The sequence below is a fragment of the Etheostoma cragini genome, chromosome 22 (assembly GCF_013103735.1).
Source record: "Etheostoma cragini isolate CJK2018 chromosome 22, CSU_Ecrag_1.0, whole genome shotgun sequence".
Lineage (NCBI taxonomy): Eukaryota > Metazoa > Chordata > Actinopteri > Perciformes > Percidae > Etheostoma > Etheostoma cragini.
The window spans coordinates 17,562,019-17,578,975 of NC_048428.1; the positions used below are offsets into that span (position 1 = coordinate 17,562,019).

The 16,957-nt window shown below is 38.3% G+C and overlaps 1 protein-coding gene across 1 annotated transcript in view; it reads right to left on the reverse strand.

The window, feature by feature from the left end:
- The window catches only part of LOC117938007 (cadherin-7-like), an 86,176-nt gene that overhangs the window by 34,556 nt on the left and 34,663 nt on the right, over positions 1–16,957 (reverse strand). Inside the window, exon 4 of the mRNA XM_034862317.1 lies at positions 7,769–7,888. Coding sequence (XP_034718208.1) covers positions 7,769–7,888 — 120 coding nt within the window. The remainder of the gene's footprint in view (positions 1–7,768; positions 7,889–16,957) is intronic.

The window sequence follows — 16,957 nt, forward strand, 5'->3', positions numbered from 1 at the left end:
CATAACACAAAAACCACACAAACAGGGAATAAAACCTCCAGCCAAGGTAGTTTATTACTTAGTGACATTCAAGCATCATACTCTAATCACAGGCAACTATACCTACTCAGTGGGAGAGGGCTACAACACAAAGTGTCTATAGAAACATGTTACAGGACATAGGATCCATTTATTTTTGAATGTTACGCTGAAAGGAAGTGTGTTCATCTGCTCACCAGGTAGTGTGTTGTTGTTGTTGTTGTTTGTGATTAGAATTGAAAAATTGCATCTCCCTCTCCATATTACAGGAGACAGCAAGATTTATATCTAGCCTTCAGGTGTAATGTTCTCAATTTAGTACAGTCGCCACAACAAGAGTCTCAAACAGAGCCACAACAAGAGACACACTTTTAAAGAAGGGGGTAAAGAAAAAAGCACATTTGGATTTAAAAAAAAAAGGCGGAGATGGGGACTTTGAGACACGGAATCGGGTCACACTTAAGTTGCACACAGACTTCTGACTTGACCCTAGACTCGTCAATAAAAGTTTTTAGACTTGACTCGAACTCGAGATGTGAGACTCGTGAACAATTTTTATTTTTAGAAAAAATCTGATAAGCTGAATGTCATTCCCTTCACTGTGTAGCCTTTACCCCACCTAAGTAGCAAGTAATACGCAACGTATCTGCTGAGCTCGGCCACACGTGAGAGAGACCAACAAAAGACGTTGGCCGCACCGGCAGCTGCTGTGCCATTCATCAGAAGCTTTGGCATTAAAAACTTCTTACAAAAAGGCCCAAACTAAAGATCCGCTGATTGCAAAATATGTCATATCAAGATAAAGGATTCTGGCCTCCCCACTTCTAATTTGAAACCCTGGTAGGTTAACTAACATGTTTACCTCAGCATTGGCCATCTAATAGATTTTTTTTAATTTTTAGATTTCTTTATTTAAAAGGCACATTAACCAACACGAGCACAGAAACCAACATGTAAATGCGCCAGATTTAGCCATACAGGCTACATCTGCAGTCCCTATGTTAGCTTGCTTCTTGCTTTAGATACGGCCTACGCAAGATTTACTTTGACTGAACTTTGCTAGATGTTATGAAAAGTTGAACGAGCATTTTTATATATAACTATGTAGAGTTCAAAGCACCCTGGATGGAACTCAGCAGTTGACACTCATTATAACTACGAGAGACTTGACTTGTACTGTGGTTCAGAGACTTGTGAGCATCTCTGTAAAAAGGCCCTGCTAATCTTTTAATCACAGGTACAAAACAGGAAACCCGCTGCTCCTGACCACTGCATTTAGGATTGCACCTGGCCTCTTTTTCTATTTGAGCATTTTCGGTTTAATTAGATTCGCAGGCTGAGAAAAAGACAAAGCTCTGTCCGTCCAGGCTTCTGTCACCTGAGTGCCTGTCATATTCAGATGTTGTACTTGCTCGCTCTGAGAGGCAAGCCGTGTCACATCTTAAACCCCCTTCAGAGTGTAATTAATCCTCTCATTCAGGTACCTGGCATTTGCTACTAACTAAATTCTTCTCTTGTTATTCCAGCCATTGAGGCCTGTGAGCATGCATGCATGCTTAGTAGTGTTAATGTGCGGGGATAATTGTCTCTAAAGGACTTGCCATGTCGCCAAGGTGTACAGAGCTGGAGGCAGCTGTTCAAACCTCCTTGAGCCTGCCATCAATTAGAACAGCACTTATATTTTCAGCTTCACCTTCAAACTAAACTACAAGCTATCAATCAAAATATATAACAACATTTCTGTCTTAACTAAGCACCTTTAGGCGCAGGAACTTATGTATTTTGCCGACATTATGTATTGCTTGGAAGTTATTGGAGCTATTCAGGATTAAGTACTTTTCCCAAGGGCACCTTGTAGATTCAATTTAGGATTAAGAACCAGAGTAAAGAGACTTGTTAGACGAAAGAGAGCCAGGATGCTACTCACCTAACACCGGGTCACGCGCATCCTATATCTCCCCCCCACCCCCCTGACCATTAGCTCGTTGCCACTTAATCGCTAGTGCAGTATTGCAATGTGGAGCTTAGAGTGTATTTCAGACCAGGCACTTTGTCAAAGTCACCCTCTGCTATGGGCCAGGCGTGTGCTGCAAATGGGACTAATTAGTAACTTGCAAAGACAGACTCATCCCACAACACTCAATCCTGGTCTGCTGTCTAAAAAGCTGGTGTCTCACCCCTAGAGTGTATTCTGTAAAAACATGGCATTGACAGTATGTTAAAAACTACAGTTAACACAAACATTTTTGAATGGGACAACATGTCCCTTTTACAACCAATACAGAAGGGGGACACAATATTTACCACCTGTAGAGATTATGAATGACAAATTTAAAGCAAGACTAATTTTGTAAGAGAGACTTCTAAAAGACAGTCAACTCAATACTTTCTTTTTTCTATTACCACCTTGGGTCTAGTATGACCAGAAAATAGTTAGTGGTTAACTAATTCTAGAGTGACATTGCTAGGTTGAGTATCTGACTTCATGACTCTTTTCTACTAATACTAGTGTTAGACTATGTTTTTAACATGCATTAGATACAATTTGTAATGGTATTATAAGACAATTAAAACAAGCAAAAGACAATTAGAAAATAAAGGACAATTCAGTGTGTCATTATCTGGTAAATTGCTGCTTACTGCCTATAAATGTAACTTTTCATTTTAACAATAGTGTTATTTCTTCTTTAGAAATTGGCAAAAGTACAGCTTTAAAATATGATCATCTGGGTAGTAAAATACACAAACCTGGAGTGTATGCTTTATATAGGAATACAAGAAAACAAGTCAACTGCACAAGTACATTTTCTGTTGTTGTTATTGAGATTTCTAGAAACCTGTCTATTATTTGACGGAAAATCTGGAAAAGTAAAATGGCGTCAAGAAGCAATCAAATACATGTAAGGGACTGTCACGCATGCAACATGTTTAGATGCATTGGCTTCAAGCACACAGCTCAATATGAAATAGGCAGATTTGACATATCTGCGTCACATCTCATCCATCAAGCTGATTGCTTCCCAGTATGTACACAGTGGACAGAATGGCATGTAGGAGAAGTTAACTCTGATTAGCATCACAATCTATTACATAATACCACCGGCCACTTACAGTAAGCAATCATAACCCATTAAAGCTTTTGAAATATCAACCTTGGGTTTTAAAGAATCCACTTAGCTTAATGAAAAACACGTCAGCAACTGATGCTGTGAAAGTACGAGCTCTGGTCATTGAACTGAATGGCTCTAAGAAAAACATGATATGAGAGTAATGGGGACTTTATGGGGTAGACATGCTGTTTGAACATCACTTAAGTAAATGCCTGCTCTTCCTATAATTGGTATTGGTGTGATGAAGTCTCACTCCAGACTCGTCGATGGGTTCAAGTATTCTCGCAAACTTTGTTAAAGATCATTGAAGACCCAGGGGTAAGTGAAGTTTCTATCAGTCCCTGTTGTAGAAATTACTGCTTAGACACAACATGATAAATGAGACCCATTTCATCGTGATCATTTTTAATTCATCTAAAAATAAGAAGTGGCATAAAGTGTGATAAGTTGCTTTGGATAATTTAAGATTAGTACTGTGATTTTCTCAGAAAATGTCAAATAAATAAACCACCAATAGATAAATAAAAACAAAAGTCGGCAAGTTTCTGCAACAGAGTTAAAAGTTGATGACACAACAGGATCTTTTTACAGAAAACCAGCAGAGCATTTCAAAGTGGCATACATTTTTATTTCCCAAAGGTAGTTCTTCTTGAAAGGTAGGCTAACTAAATTAAAATGAAGATGAAGCTAACCGGGGTGAACACTTCCTAATATTTCTCTCAAATATAGTTGTGTCTCATACTTTTGTAGAGAGCAATATATGGGGGGGGGGGGAGATCTATAAAGAAATATATCAAAGAAACTTCCACAAACCAACAGAGACTTCCAGACAGTAACAATGCTGCTATAAAAGCCTGCAGGAGTTCCCCCTCGACACACAAGTTACTCTTCCATAAGCCGTGTTCTTACACTAGGCTGGTATTAAGGTTGCTCTTGTCAAGCAACATGTCTTCATGCTTCACCACATCAAGTTCCTCATGGAGTCACACCTCTCTGACAGCCATCCATGCTGTTCAGTTCTCACACCAATATTGCATCTCATAGCCACAAAGCCGTGAGATGCGGTTGTCTTCTACGTGGACGGAAAGACAGCCAAGTATAATCAGCTGTAGACAGGAAGAGATGCGCAGCAGAAAGCTGAGGTGATTGCAGGGGCCTCCGGGCTGCGTCTGGGCGCACATTTAGGTGTGTGTATGTGTGTGTCTGCCTCTTGTTTGACAGGTTAATAAAGCAGCCGTTGTCCAACAGAAAGAGGACCATTGTGGGATTTATCTGTGAGCTTTAAGTTTTATGCTTTAAGCAACTTTCTATTCTTTCTTTCTTTCTTTCTTTCATCCATCCATTCGTCCACCCATCGTATAAAATCTCTCCAGTGCATTCTAGGCTTTCCCTGGGGTCTCTTACAATTTGGACGTGCCCGGAAAATCTATAATGGTAGGAGCCCAGGAGGCATCCTGATCAGATGCCCGAAACCACCTCAATCGGCCCCTTTCCACGTGAAGGAGCAACCACTCTACTCCAAGCTCCCCTCGGATGTCTGAGCTCCTAACTTCTTCCCTACGAAGAAAACTCATTTCAGACGCTTGTATCGGCAATCTAATTCTTTCGGTCACTACCAAAAGCTCATGACCACAGGTGATGGTCAGCACTAGAAACCCACTGTACGTCCCCAGTCCAATCCTCAAATAGCACACAGACAAAGTTGGCTACTAGCTGATGAATTAAGTAAAGCATGCAGCAACAAATTAACCAGATATTTCTCTCAGGAGTTGAACACTAAACAAAGCTAAAAGAACAGTGAATACTGGACTTTAATTCAACATGGGCTAGAAAACTGTTAATTACCTCAAGTTGTTTTTAACTTAACAATCAAGCAAACCCACTGAATGATACCAGCTCAGCACTGAATAACTATATATACAGTATAGATATAATAATCATCTAGTTATTGAAAATAGCCAAGCATTGAGTAGCTTAAGATCAAGATATTTCCCTCAGGAAATGAAAGAGACCAAATCCATTAATTTGGACATATACATTGAATCTCTGGGGTATGTGAAAGACTTGCTTAGTCTAAATACCAACTATGGTTGATCCTAAATGATGGCTACCAAAAATGACCAGATTTACCAACATCCATGGATGTCAGATACTTGATCATCCGCTGAAATATTAGCAGAAATAAATAAAAGTAAAACATAGAAGCACAAATAATTCACAAATTCCAAACCAAATTCATCTTAAAGCATAACTTTCACCAAAATGCAACTTAGGGTCTTCTTGTGAATCTCCCCGACTCAAACTTTCATTTAAAAGCATAATTAGGACGGAAGCGGCACTTTTAAGATAGACCGTATTTCCGATTTGGGTCAAACGGCCTTTTGAATGGGAGTGCTAGGGGCAATACTATGATCACATCAGAATCACTATTTGGACTTAAAACACTACAAACACTGACACTTTGCTCAAAGTATCACCAGGGGCTCTACACATGAACTCAAGCATTGACAACATTGTTTGTGAACACAAACTCTTTTTGAGGGGCAAGACGGCAACAAACTTGAAAAACCAACTGCTAAAGTGAGTTGTTCAAAAACTCTCTTTTTCATGAACTCTGTGTACACAATGTTCTCAATGCTCAAGTTCATGTTTAGAGCCCCTGGTGATACCTCCAGCAAAGTTTCAGTGTTTTCTGTGTTTGTAGTGTTTTAAAAATAGTGGTTTTGATCGTGATTGTAGAAGTGCCCCTAGAGCTCCCATTCAGAAGGCCGTTTGACCCAGAACAAAAATACAGTACATTCACAAAAAGACCTTAGGTTGCATTTTGGCGACAGTTACACTTTAAGGAAGGTAATCAAAGCCTTCTAACACATTAATTAGCCTACAGAAGTTTTAGCTTCTAAGCAACCATGAGGAATCAGTTTAAATCAAAGATTTACATCCTCAGAGAATTCCCAGATGAACAGTTGGCGCTTAAAGAGTATCCATGAGAAACTTTTCATTTTGAGTGTATAAAACATGTAAATGTTCGCCCCAAAACATGGAAACACAGAAATGTTCCCTAATGAAAGCTTCAGCGGGAGGCTTCATTAGTCAAAGGTCTCTAGAAAGCAAAAAACAACATCGAAATTCTGTCATACTGCGCAGACTTCACAGCTAAGTGTGCTGAAACCTTCCTCAGATACAGTGTGAAGTTATTTCCTTTTTTGCGAAATACATATATTTTTCTTGAATGCTCTATTTTCTTCCAGTGGTTGGGCTTATTGAATGTTTACAGTGGACCTTACAGGTCACTGTGGAGATTTTTTATTTAGCATCCTTCATATCTCTGTGTCTGCCTGAGTGTGAAAAATAACTGACATAAATCCCTGCATTGCAGTGGCTTTCACCAGTTCATGATTTAAAACTACATTCATAAAAATCCTGGCGTGTGTGTGTGTTGCTCTTGAAGCAGAATATGAAGCCTGACATTATGGAATGGCCCATATTTTTCTGTTTTCTTGCAAGAGTGCTCTGCATGAAGTAGCCAAGCCTCGGCAGGGCAGTGGCTAATGAGCCAGCTATGAAGATGTAGCGAGGACTGCCACTGCACTTCTCAGGATAAAACGCTCCACAAGTCAACAAACTACATCACATCTTATCTTGCAGTTTATTTCAGCCCTTTTCACAGCCTGCTTTATTTAAGAGTTTTATGATTGCTGTAATCTTTATTGCAACAAGTGACTACACTTAATAGAATTAGGTTGTCTGCTGCATTCTTTGAAACTTTACTTTGTTGGCAACAAAGGAGAAGTGTCAGTATATTCCAATGCTTGTTTTCAGGGCCTTTAAATGACTCAATGTTTAGTGAAGCTTTTTCAGCCAATCCTTAATGTCTAAATATTTTTTATTTTGAAAAAGATGTATCTGAATTGATTTGGTCTGAATTCACCTCTTTGAAATTGAAATATGAACATTCTTGATTTTCATTTTAAAAACCTGAATTTCAATAAATATTTTTAAATGGTCACAAATTCAGCTACCCAGGAACTGATATTTGGCCTATCAGAGCACAGCCTGTCTGTCATGTGATCCATGAAATCGGCACGGGTATTGAACCTGTAAAGATGACTGCCAGGGAAAACCAAGGTGCTCCGGTAAGTTTGCTGTTTATGTACATTAAAAACTCAGGGCTCAACACAAGTATGTATGTTGTACCACATGACCAACAGGCCATGCTCTGATAGGCCAGACGTCGGTTCCTGGGTAGCCTAGATATTACTGTGTGAATATTTAACTTGAATTTTTCAATGAGAATTTGAGCAATCAAATTCAAACAACCTGAATCTACTTTATCAGAAATTTTGTAAGTTGTAAGTAAATCTGAATTTGTGACCATTGAAAAAATAGTTATTGAAATTCAGGTTTTTAAAATGAAAATCAAGAATGTTCATATTTACACTTCAAATTGAATTTGAATTCAAATTGATTCAGAACAAATCAATTCAGTATATGTTTTTCAAAATAAATATTATAATATTAAGTATTCAGTGGCTGTTACAGTTCAAAGACTTATGTCTCTCATTTGCTTCCATACTGTTGCCACATCTGTGTCCTGTATCACATCCCCATCATTTTGTCTGACACATGTTGTACTTTACCTGTCTTAGGCTCCACTGAGAAGTACGGCTGTCCATGGGTGATGCTGTAGACCACCCTGGCACTGTTCCCATATGTTGGGTCGTCTGCATCTGTGGCTGCCACTTGCACTACCATGGTTCCTGTGGGCAGACAACCCATCATTAGTTTCCAAGACAGCATCCAGAAGCCAAGTCAGACAGAGCTAAATGTGGAAACAGTGATCATATCAACCGAGTGTGTGACCAATTCCACTTGAAAGTGGAAAAAAAGGGAGAAGGCAATCAAAATGTGACTTCTGAGGCGGTAAATAATCTCATTAGTCAATAACTGTCTTCCTTTGTTGGGGTTGATGTTTACTTTAGTTTTGTTTTAAGTTTCATTTTTACACAAAATGCCCGAGTTTAAAGCAGTTCTTCAATTCAGCAGGACCAAAGGAATGTAACATGTGCTGTGTTCTGGCTCTCGGCCTCAAACACTGCTAAATAAATAACACTTTCGGTTGTTGCCATAGTTTGCAGCGATGCTACAGCAGGATTAAAGTGTAATTTTGAGCCTTTGGAGATCATTTCCCTGCCATTGTTTTCATTTCCCTCCCGCAGATCAGTCAGCAGCATCCTTTCCGGTAACTTCAATCTGTTGATTCTAATTTAGCAGCCAAATGGGTTCTGCAACCAAGCTGTGCTCTGTTAAAGAGACACTTCACCCACACCAAAAAAGAAATTATTATGTATCTCATATCATAATTATCCCAAAACTGCTAATGTTTTTTTTTTTTTTTAGAAGAGTCAAAGAGTTTGAACTTGTCCTCAGGTGATGTCATGAGAGGAGACTGTAACTTTGTGTTCAAATAATTAGGACTGAATATAATCTCTGTAGAATGCTATGAAACAAAGATTCCGAAAAAGGCACAGTTGGGAAAACTTATTTTCCTTCCTTTAGTTCCTTTTTTCTTCCATTTTATTTTCCAGGTAAAATATTTGTACTGATGTTAAGCCCATTCAGTTACAGACTGTAGGGTCCACAAACTGCTTCTGGAGAAGATGTTGATCTGCAGAGAGAAAAATGTAACTTCAAAAACAAATTGAAATCTGAAGGCGAAAGCCAGCATAGCAGCACACACATCACATGTGTTTTTTGTTTAGAATGACAAATTCTGGTGCTAGTACACAGTGGAAAGCAGATCTTCTGGTTAAGATGGCTGAACATGGCTCCTTCTAGAGTAAAAAAAAGGTTAAGGTTACATTTAATTTTACCAAACCAACGCAAGTTATCTATCATCTAATCTAAGCATTTAATCCATAAAAAACAAGCACTTGATTGACAAACTGGTTACACTTGAAGGTATCTACATAAGACTGACATGACATTGTTGTGAACGTGTCATAAACATTATGATCAAGTCATAAACCTGTATGACATAACACTTCTTTTAGTTTTGTAATGACAAGTTATGGTTATGGTTAAGGTAAGGGTTCATGTATCCTGACTGTGTCATTACAATCTTATGTAGCTTACTTCTAGTAAAGTATTACTGTATAATTTAAGAAATGTATGACTTTGCCTATAATTCACACAAAAACACCTTTAAATAAATTCAGATAAAAACACCTTTAAACCATTTAGAAAACCCTCAATTAATAACTAAGTTCAATGGGTATTTTTGTCTGTTAGATAAAGAAACTAATTGATAAAAAATCCATGTGTTAACTAGTATTATGTAATGCACACATCAGTCAGCCACACAACAGCATCCACTGAGCAAAATACAGGTAGCTAAGGTTTGATTGACAGGGAAGGAATCTGACTATTGAATAATGGAAATTATAACATTTAATGTACACTGTAAAGTAACAATTGCCATATAGTTATATCCCCTTAGTCTCAGGAAAAGTGGAGTACTGCAGATAAAGTTATAAAACCCAAGATATAAAGACTGATTTTGTTTTAGTGCCCTGAAGTGCCCCCAAGTCCCCTAACTTCCTTCCAGCTTACAAGAAGGAAATTTGTTTTCAAACTCAACTGTTAACTCGGCTGACAGCTGGCAATTGTTGTTTCTGCATGCAGTACAGTATTGTCCTCTGCCACTCTTCCTCGAGGCAGAGAGGAAGACAGCAGACATGACTCCTTGTGCATTTCTTTTCAAACACACCAACTGATCTCAGTTGATGTGACGTGAGCTGACAGCCGTGGTTCGGAAGGTAAAGGCAGAGAAGCGTTTGAAGATTTCACAGAGAAAACAAAATCAGCGACAATCATTGGCAATCAATTTCAATAGGTCGGTCATACATTTGCCTTGTTGCTCCAACTGGGCTTATTTAATGGTTACAGACTTTTCATGTTCAGGAATTAATATCTATAAAATAATAGGGAGGAAAGGCAATTAATTGTTTAATTATCACAATCAGCCACTGTGGTTAAGGATATTGTTTTCTGTTAGACTGTACGTCAGGGTTGGTCTTAAAGCTGACGCCTACTGCACACTTTGCAGCGGTGAAATCATCAACAATAGACATTGTCAAAATAAACTTGAAAATGAAGATACATGCTTTTCCCAGTTGGACAAAACAAAAAAATAAGATGCTTGAATATTTCACTTTAACAACTAGTTGCACATATTGTAGAATCTGACAGAAATTGCTGTCCTGCAAGTTGCTGATATTTTACTTTGAAGAAAGCATCCTAATAAAAATCTCACTTTGGAACATGAGATGTTTTTTACAGGCTTTTTACAGAATGAAAGTGATCATGGAAATTGAAGATTAGAGTCCTCCATTCTGGCCATAAAGCAGAATTAACAGGCTCTGGCCCTGGATGTGAACAATATAATAGAGAAGCTTGGAGAAGTTATCACCAGGACCAGCTGTAGAAGGACACCTAGATTATATCATCACCTCTTAGTCATGACAGGTTATATTACAGGTAGTTTAAAATACCAAGGTCAAAGGATGACTGTATAGAAGAGAGCTCTGGCGAGTTCTAAATCTATATTATAGGTTGATAGTTAAAATCGCTTCACAGAGTGCTCTGTGGACAAGGCTGTAAATTAACATTCAATATGGACTCAGATATAGCACAGTTTCTGTTTTCCTTTTCTCTACAGGTGGTGCAACAAACATGTTCTTCTGTCTGAATGAAAAGGTAATCTCAGCCGGGTGAACCGGATGTCAAAAACACACCCTGAAATTCCAAATTAGTATTTCCTGCTCCACAAAGCTGTCATCTGCTACTCAATTTGCCCCATCTGTTTCCCTTCAATATTTGTCCATCCTCACTGATGTGATGGATCTGATCTTCACATTTTTTTTGTTTATTCCCCGCAGCTGTGTACAAAACAGGTTTCCTAATCAATTACGCATCTTGGGTGAGCAACTGTCATCTGCCAGTAATGAAAATAAATGTGGCATGCTTAAATCCGAATGGGAGACAGGTATTCTTCAGCCCCTTGAGTGTACAGGCTGCTACATCCAACTGTCAAGTACAATATGCCTTTCTGAGTGCAAACTCTCAATGCAAATTTGAAGAATGTGACCCAGAATGAAACTTTTATATTAATACAAGCCACATGTGCTTTCCAATAAAGGGTCATCTTCTGCAAATAAAAAAGCAATGTGACTAAAAAAGAGCAACATGAAACCAAATATGTGACTTGAAAACGGAAACGCAACACAGATACATTAACCATACCTACAGTACATTCAAAGAGTCTGTTTATGCACAGTAATTTTGCAATGCCTTGAAGTATTCAAAGCTGCCACCGTTGATTAAGATGATTACATTTGTGCACATTAACACCTGCGCCCTGTTGCTTTAGGGAATATTGCTTAAAGTTCAATTCACTTTGATATATTTGCCATGAGAAAACGAATTAAGGTACGGTAAGGTAAAGAAAGTTACCAACTACCCTAGGTACGCTCTGTGGCTACTTTTTTGGGTATGTCTGTACAATCTAATGCAATCAAATACAACTCATGCCATCTCCTTTTATGATACCTAGAATGTTTAGTTTAATGACAAAAGGAGGACAACAAAATTGAAAGTAGCACCAGCATGCAGTAGACCCAGGGCTGGAAGAAGTATTGAGATCCTTTACTCAAGTAAAAGTACTAATACCACACTATAAGTATAGTAACCCCTAATAACCCTGTTTTCAGCTTAGTTTCTATTTAGCAGAAGAAGTAGGAGAATTTCTGAACCCATAAAGGAACACTTCTCCTGTCAGTTTATTAAAAACGTTTATATTCAAAATCTCCAAATTCATAGTTTTCACCGGACGGGAAGGGGATGAAAAAGTGTAAGACAAATGTAGTTAGATAAACATAAACATAAATATTTTTCTATGAGATGTAGTGGAGTAAAAGTATGAAGTTTTAATAAAATGTAAGGTAATGTACAAGTACCTCAAATGTGTATTAAGTACACAGCTTGAGTAAATGTACCACTTTTGACTAAGATCTTAGTAATAAGCATTTCATCTCATTTACACATTTCAGATTATGGCAACTGAACACGTGAGCTTCGCAAACATAGATGTTGCATTGGACTGCTTTAGATGTACAGTATGTACACTCTATTTACACTTTATAAGGTACACCTTTACAAGGTGTACCTAACAAAGTGTATATAGAGTGTATATTTGTAACACACAATGCAAAAAGCAATCAACATGACCCTAGTCTATATCCAAAACATTCTACTTCTGGGATTGCTCTGTTGCTGCTGGAATACCGCCGGATATCCTTTTTTCGGCTGGATTTCCTTTACCCTCCATTTTCTTTGAGTTGGAATTTAAAATTCTGGTTGATTTATGAAGACTATGGTTAACTGCTTCTCAGATATCTATCACTATCTGTCCAATCTGCGTTTTCTGTTGCATAACGAAAAAACCTTTTGAACGTACACATTCCATCAAAAGAAGTTTCCGAGGCTATTTTGCTGCGGCACTGTGGCTCCGTCTGGCGCTTAGTGCCGCAAATGACGGATTGTGATTTGTTTAAAGAAATGCCAATAAACCTGAGCACGTCTTTCTCCCATCCCTGAATACAGTGTTGACCAGCCAGACCCCCTCCTCTGCAGCGCTGTGTAGGAAGGTCTGGCAATGCGAGACTAACAGGCCCCAAATAATGAAAAGAAAAGTATTTGAATCAACTTTCAATAAGTCCTTTCTCATTTCTAGAATGAAATGACTGTCCCATCCTTGATCTCCACTGGCATGAATTAGACAGGAACAATGACAGCTGGATAAGGACCTGGTGAGTAGTAAATTCAAGCGCTGTGGCCTTGGGTTGACATTACATTCTCTATGCTTGTAATGAGCCCTCAAACTGCTCTTTTGGCCCTTCGCTGTGCAGCTGGAGAGAGCCAAGCCCCGCGATTGTCACACCTCCAACTGTCCTCGAGCTCTCTTGTCGTTTATTTGACATCCCTGTTGTGATTAAGACAAAAGCCTTCAGAGATCCTTGGGCCATAAGGTCTCTGTGTGTATGGACGAGCACTGCCTCTAATTACTTTAATTAATTGAATTCATGATTTCCACTAAATTGAACCCATTCATCAGGGGTGCGGAGCTGTGACCATTAATGATTTAAAGACATCTATAAAGGAATTATGAGGACAAGAGGTGCAGGGCCCTTTCCTGCTCTTTACTGGATTGGTGATTGATTTGAGCAGATATTTACAAAGAGAGGCAATGCATTTTTCTGCTGTTGTTCTCTCAACTTGCGATGAAGACCTTCACAGGAGCTGGCAGAGTCAATAAAGTGGCGAGGGTGACCCTGTGCCTCGGCGCTCGTGGTGTGAACGCATTCCTCCTCTGTGGTTGATGTACCGAGTTGCTGTCTTATCTCGGGTTGGACACGAGACTCCAAGCCCTTGTACTCTAATCCTTTAGTTCCTTAAGCCTGAGCTCTGTACCCCCTGTTGACAGTCGGCTGTGTAATCCTTCAGAGATCTCCCTGCCTGTGAAGTAAGCACAGCATTGCTTCCCTTGGAACGACTACCACTTCCTCCGCATGCCTGCTGACATTTTCATTTTTGACTTTGAAGGTTATAAAAAAGCCATAAACACCTTTCTTTTTTACTAATTTCCATCTTTATGGGACCATACATGTTTGAGGTTTCCAGTTGATGCTTATCCGCACAATGAGGATTTCAGTTCTTGATGTCTACAGGTTTGAGGAATTTCTGAATTGTGTGTTTTAATCTACCATGGTTGTAAAATGTTGAAATAATGTTATATTAAAATTGTCAAAGCGGTAGTGCTTACTTAATAACCAACAGAAAATGGTCATGTGCAGTTTCCCTCAGTTCTCTGGAGCTTTACAGCCTTACCTTTAATTTTTTTTTTTTTTTTTTTTATCCCTCTACCCTAATGTTTTGCTTCACTCTCACTGATCTTGGTTGTTTCCAAATGCAGCACCTTTTCACCATATGAACTTAAAAAGGTGATAATATATTATCAGGGGTGTTTCTAGGATTTAGGGACATTGAGAGCTTAGCCTGGACCTCTGGATGGCCCCCAAGACACTTGTAAACACATTTTTGGAGGGTTTACTACGCATCCTGGCACCCTATTCAAATTCAAAGCGCATACTCATTGAAAAATGTACGTGTATCTAAAAAAATTATGTTTACCACTCCAGATTAATTATGAATTGTGATTCTAAAAATATCAGTGGTTAGTAATTAGTATTGAGTAGATCGCTATCACTATCAATCTATGTGTATTTTCCATGTTGTGTTACTTCATATTTCATATATAAACTACTATATCTCAAAGGGGAATTTACTTTGAGAACTACATTTATCTCACAGCTTTAGTCATTTTTCAGATCAGGTTATTCATACAAAATAAATCAACTAATAAAAGATGAGGTATTATTATTGATTAAACTACCCAGTAGCATCCAGACATCACAAGGAACAACTACTGTCTGTAGCACGGCGTGAGAGCTACGTCTGTAAAGGCAGTTTTATAAAGTCTGGATGAAACCAAAGATCACAGATTAACTCAATTGTCTACTCAAATATCTATTAACTTCAAGTATTTTTTAAATTTCTTCACATCTGAGTGGTGTTGATTTGTTTACATTGCCATTTAAAACTGGCCCCAGGCACGTTCACATTATCAAATCTGTCACTCTTTAAAAAACACTCTGACATCCTGATCGACAGTGACCTCTAGATTCCAAATTGTGTTTGGATGTTTTAAATCAAATGAACTGCAACATACCACAAATCACACATTTTCTACCAATTAACAGTCAAGTTCATCCCATTACTCATAGTTCACTTGTGATTAAACCAAAGCTCCCAGCATGCCTAGAAGCGCCTTGGGAACCCCTGGGAGGAGCTGGATGAAGTTATGGAGGTCTGTGCTGCTCTGAAATGCATTTCTCTGCTGAGAGGTACCTGTACATACCAGCTAGTATGAAGTCTGAGTCCAATTTGTGGAAAACATGCCCATGGCCTTTAAGCCTGATTCAGACAATAAGTTAGCTTGAGTCATTATTTAAAACATGCATCACTCATCAGCATTGCTAAGCCTAGAGGTCTTTCCTGACATGTGTGAGGTGATAAACATGTAAATTAAGGCACATCAGACTCCATTATAATACAATGACTTAAAAACATTTAAAAAAAAAAACATTTTACAACCAGCACCATTAATTTCTTCTCGACCAAAATGAAGTTTAATAAGCATTAAACGTGAAAAATTCAGTCTAAGAAAGCCCTTAAAATAACCATAACAAGGGTTGAAAACAAATATTTTAAGTGGTATGTTAAGTACCATATAAAGAGCTCATAAAGCATGGCTTTTCAATATGAAGGTCACTCTCTCTGTTTCTTATACACCTGCTAAGTTAAAAAGCCTCAGGATGTTGTTGGGGCTCATTTGCATTTACTAGCATTTTGAGCTTGAGCGCGACCTGTTCTAAGCCTTGAAGGAAATCTTGACCGTGCAGCAAGAAGCAGTAAGTTAAAGACATGGTCTGATATGATGGCTTCTTCCAAGACTGCATTTAAAACAGTTAGATAAAAGAAATTTCTACAGTAGTAAATGCTAATGTGATCTACGGAATATGAGCTGATAAGTCCTTAAGACAACGACAACTGATGTTTTTAGCCATGCTAGCAGAGTGGCTGGGTAAATGGCAATGTTGTCCAGTCGGTGCAAAACTTTTGTCTAAACAACTATTGGATACATTGCCATGACATTTTGTACAGACATATGGTCCGGGCTCAAATATCAATTTGTCTAATAACTTTGACTCCTGATTTGTTTTTCCTTTGACTTTTTCATGCCGTTATTTTACTCTCTTTCATTAAGTTTTTTTAAATTTCTAAATGCGTAAAATGCACACTTTCTGTACACCATCAGATGTACAAAGGTATTCAAAAGCTCAAGACCTCACGAGGATAAAAGTACTCCTCAATACTTCTTTACCAGTGTAGAGTAGGGCTGGGTATTATATATATATATTTTCTATTGATACCAGTACTAATACCAATACTGTGACTTTGAAAATGGTTCCAGAACAATACTTTTTTTAATACAAATTTGGAAAAAATCCATTTTAACGAAAAGAAATTACATCATTACACATTACGGCACGAATCGTTTTATTTACTTTTCAGCGCCTACTACGTAAGCCCCATCTCTGTGCGTAATGTAGAGTTTTTCCTGCGTCTCTTTATGACGTGTAACATCATAGACAGCCAATCACCAGCATTATTAGATATTGGTAGAAGTGTGCTGCATTCTTATTGGCTCACTGACTCTGATGTCATTTACGTCTTAGGTATTGAAATTTGGTATTAAATGACAAGACATTTTTCAATACTCAATACAAAGGAGGCATTTTGGTCTGTGTCCAAAAAGTATTGAATTTGTTACCCAGCATTATGTAGAGTGTTCATGAAAAGAACAAAGACGACCTGCGTGCAAAAATCCACGTAGTTTAACCTGGACCTTCATTGACGAAGAGCTCATGTACTAGAACAGCAGTTTAAATTGGGTCCAATGTGATTAGCACGTATTGAGTCTTACAAAGCAAACACGCTGGATTTAAATTAATATTGCAAACTTCACTATTCCCCCCATGACCTAAAGACTGAGAGAGATAAAGAAAAATTCAGTGAGGTGGAAAATTATCAAACGCAGTTGTCTGAGCGAGGGCAAGTCAAAGAGAAAGTGAGAGTATAAGAGAGAG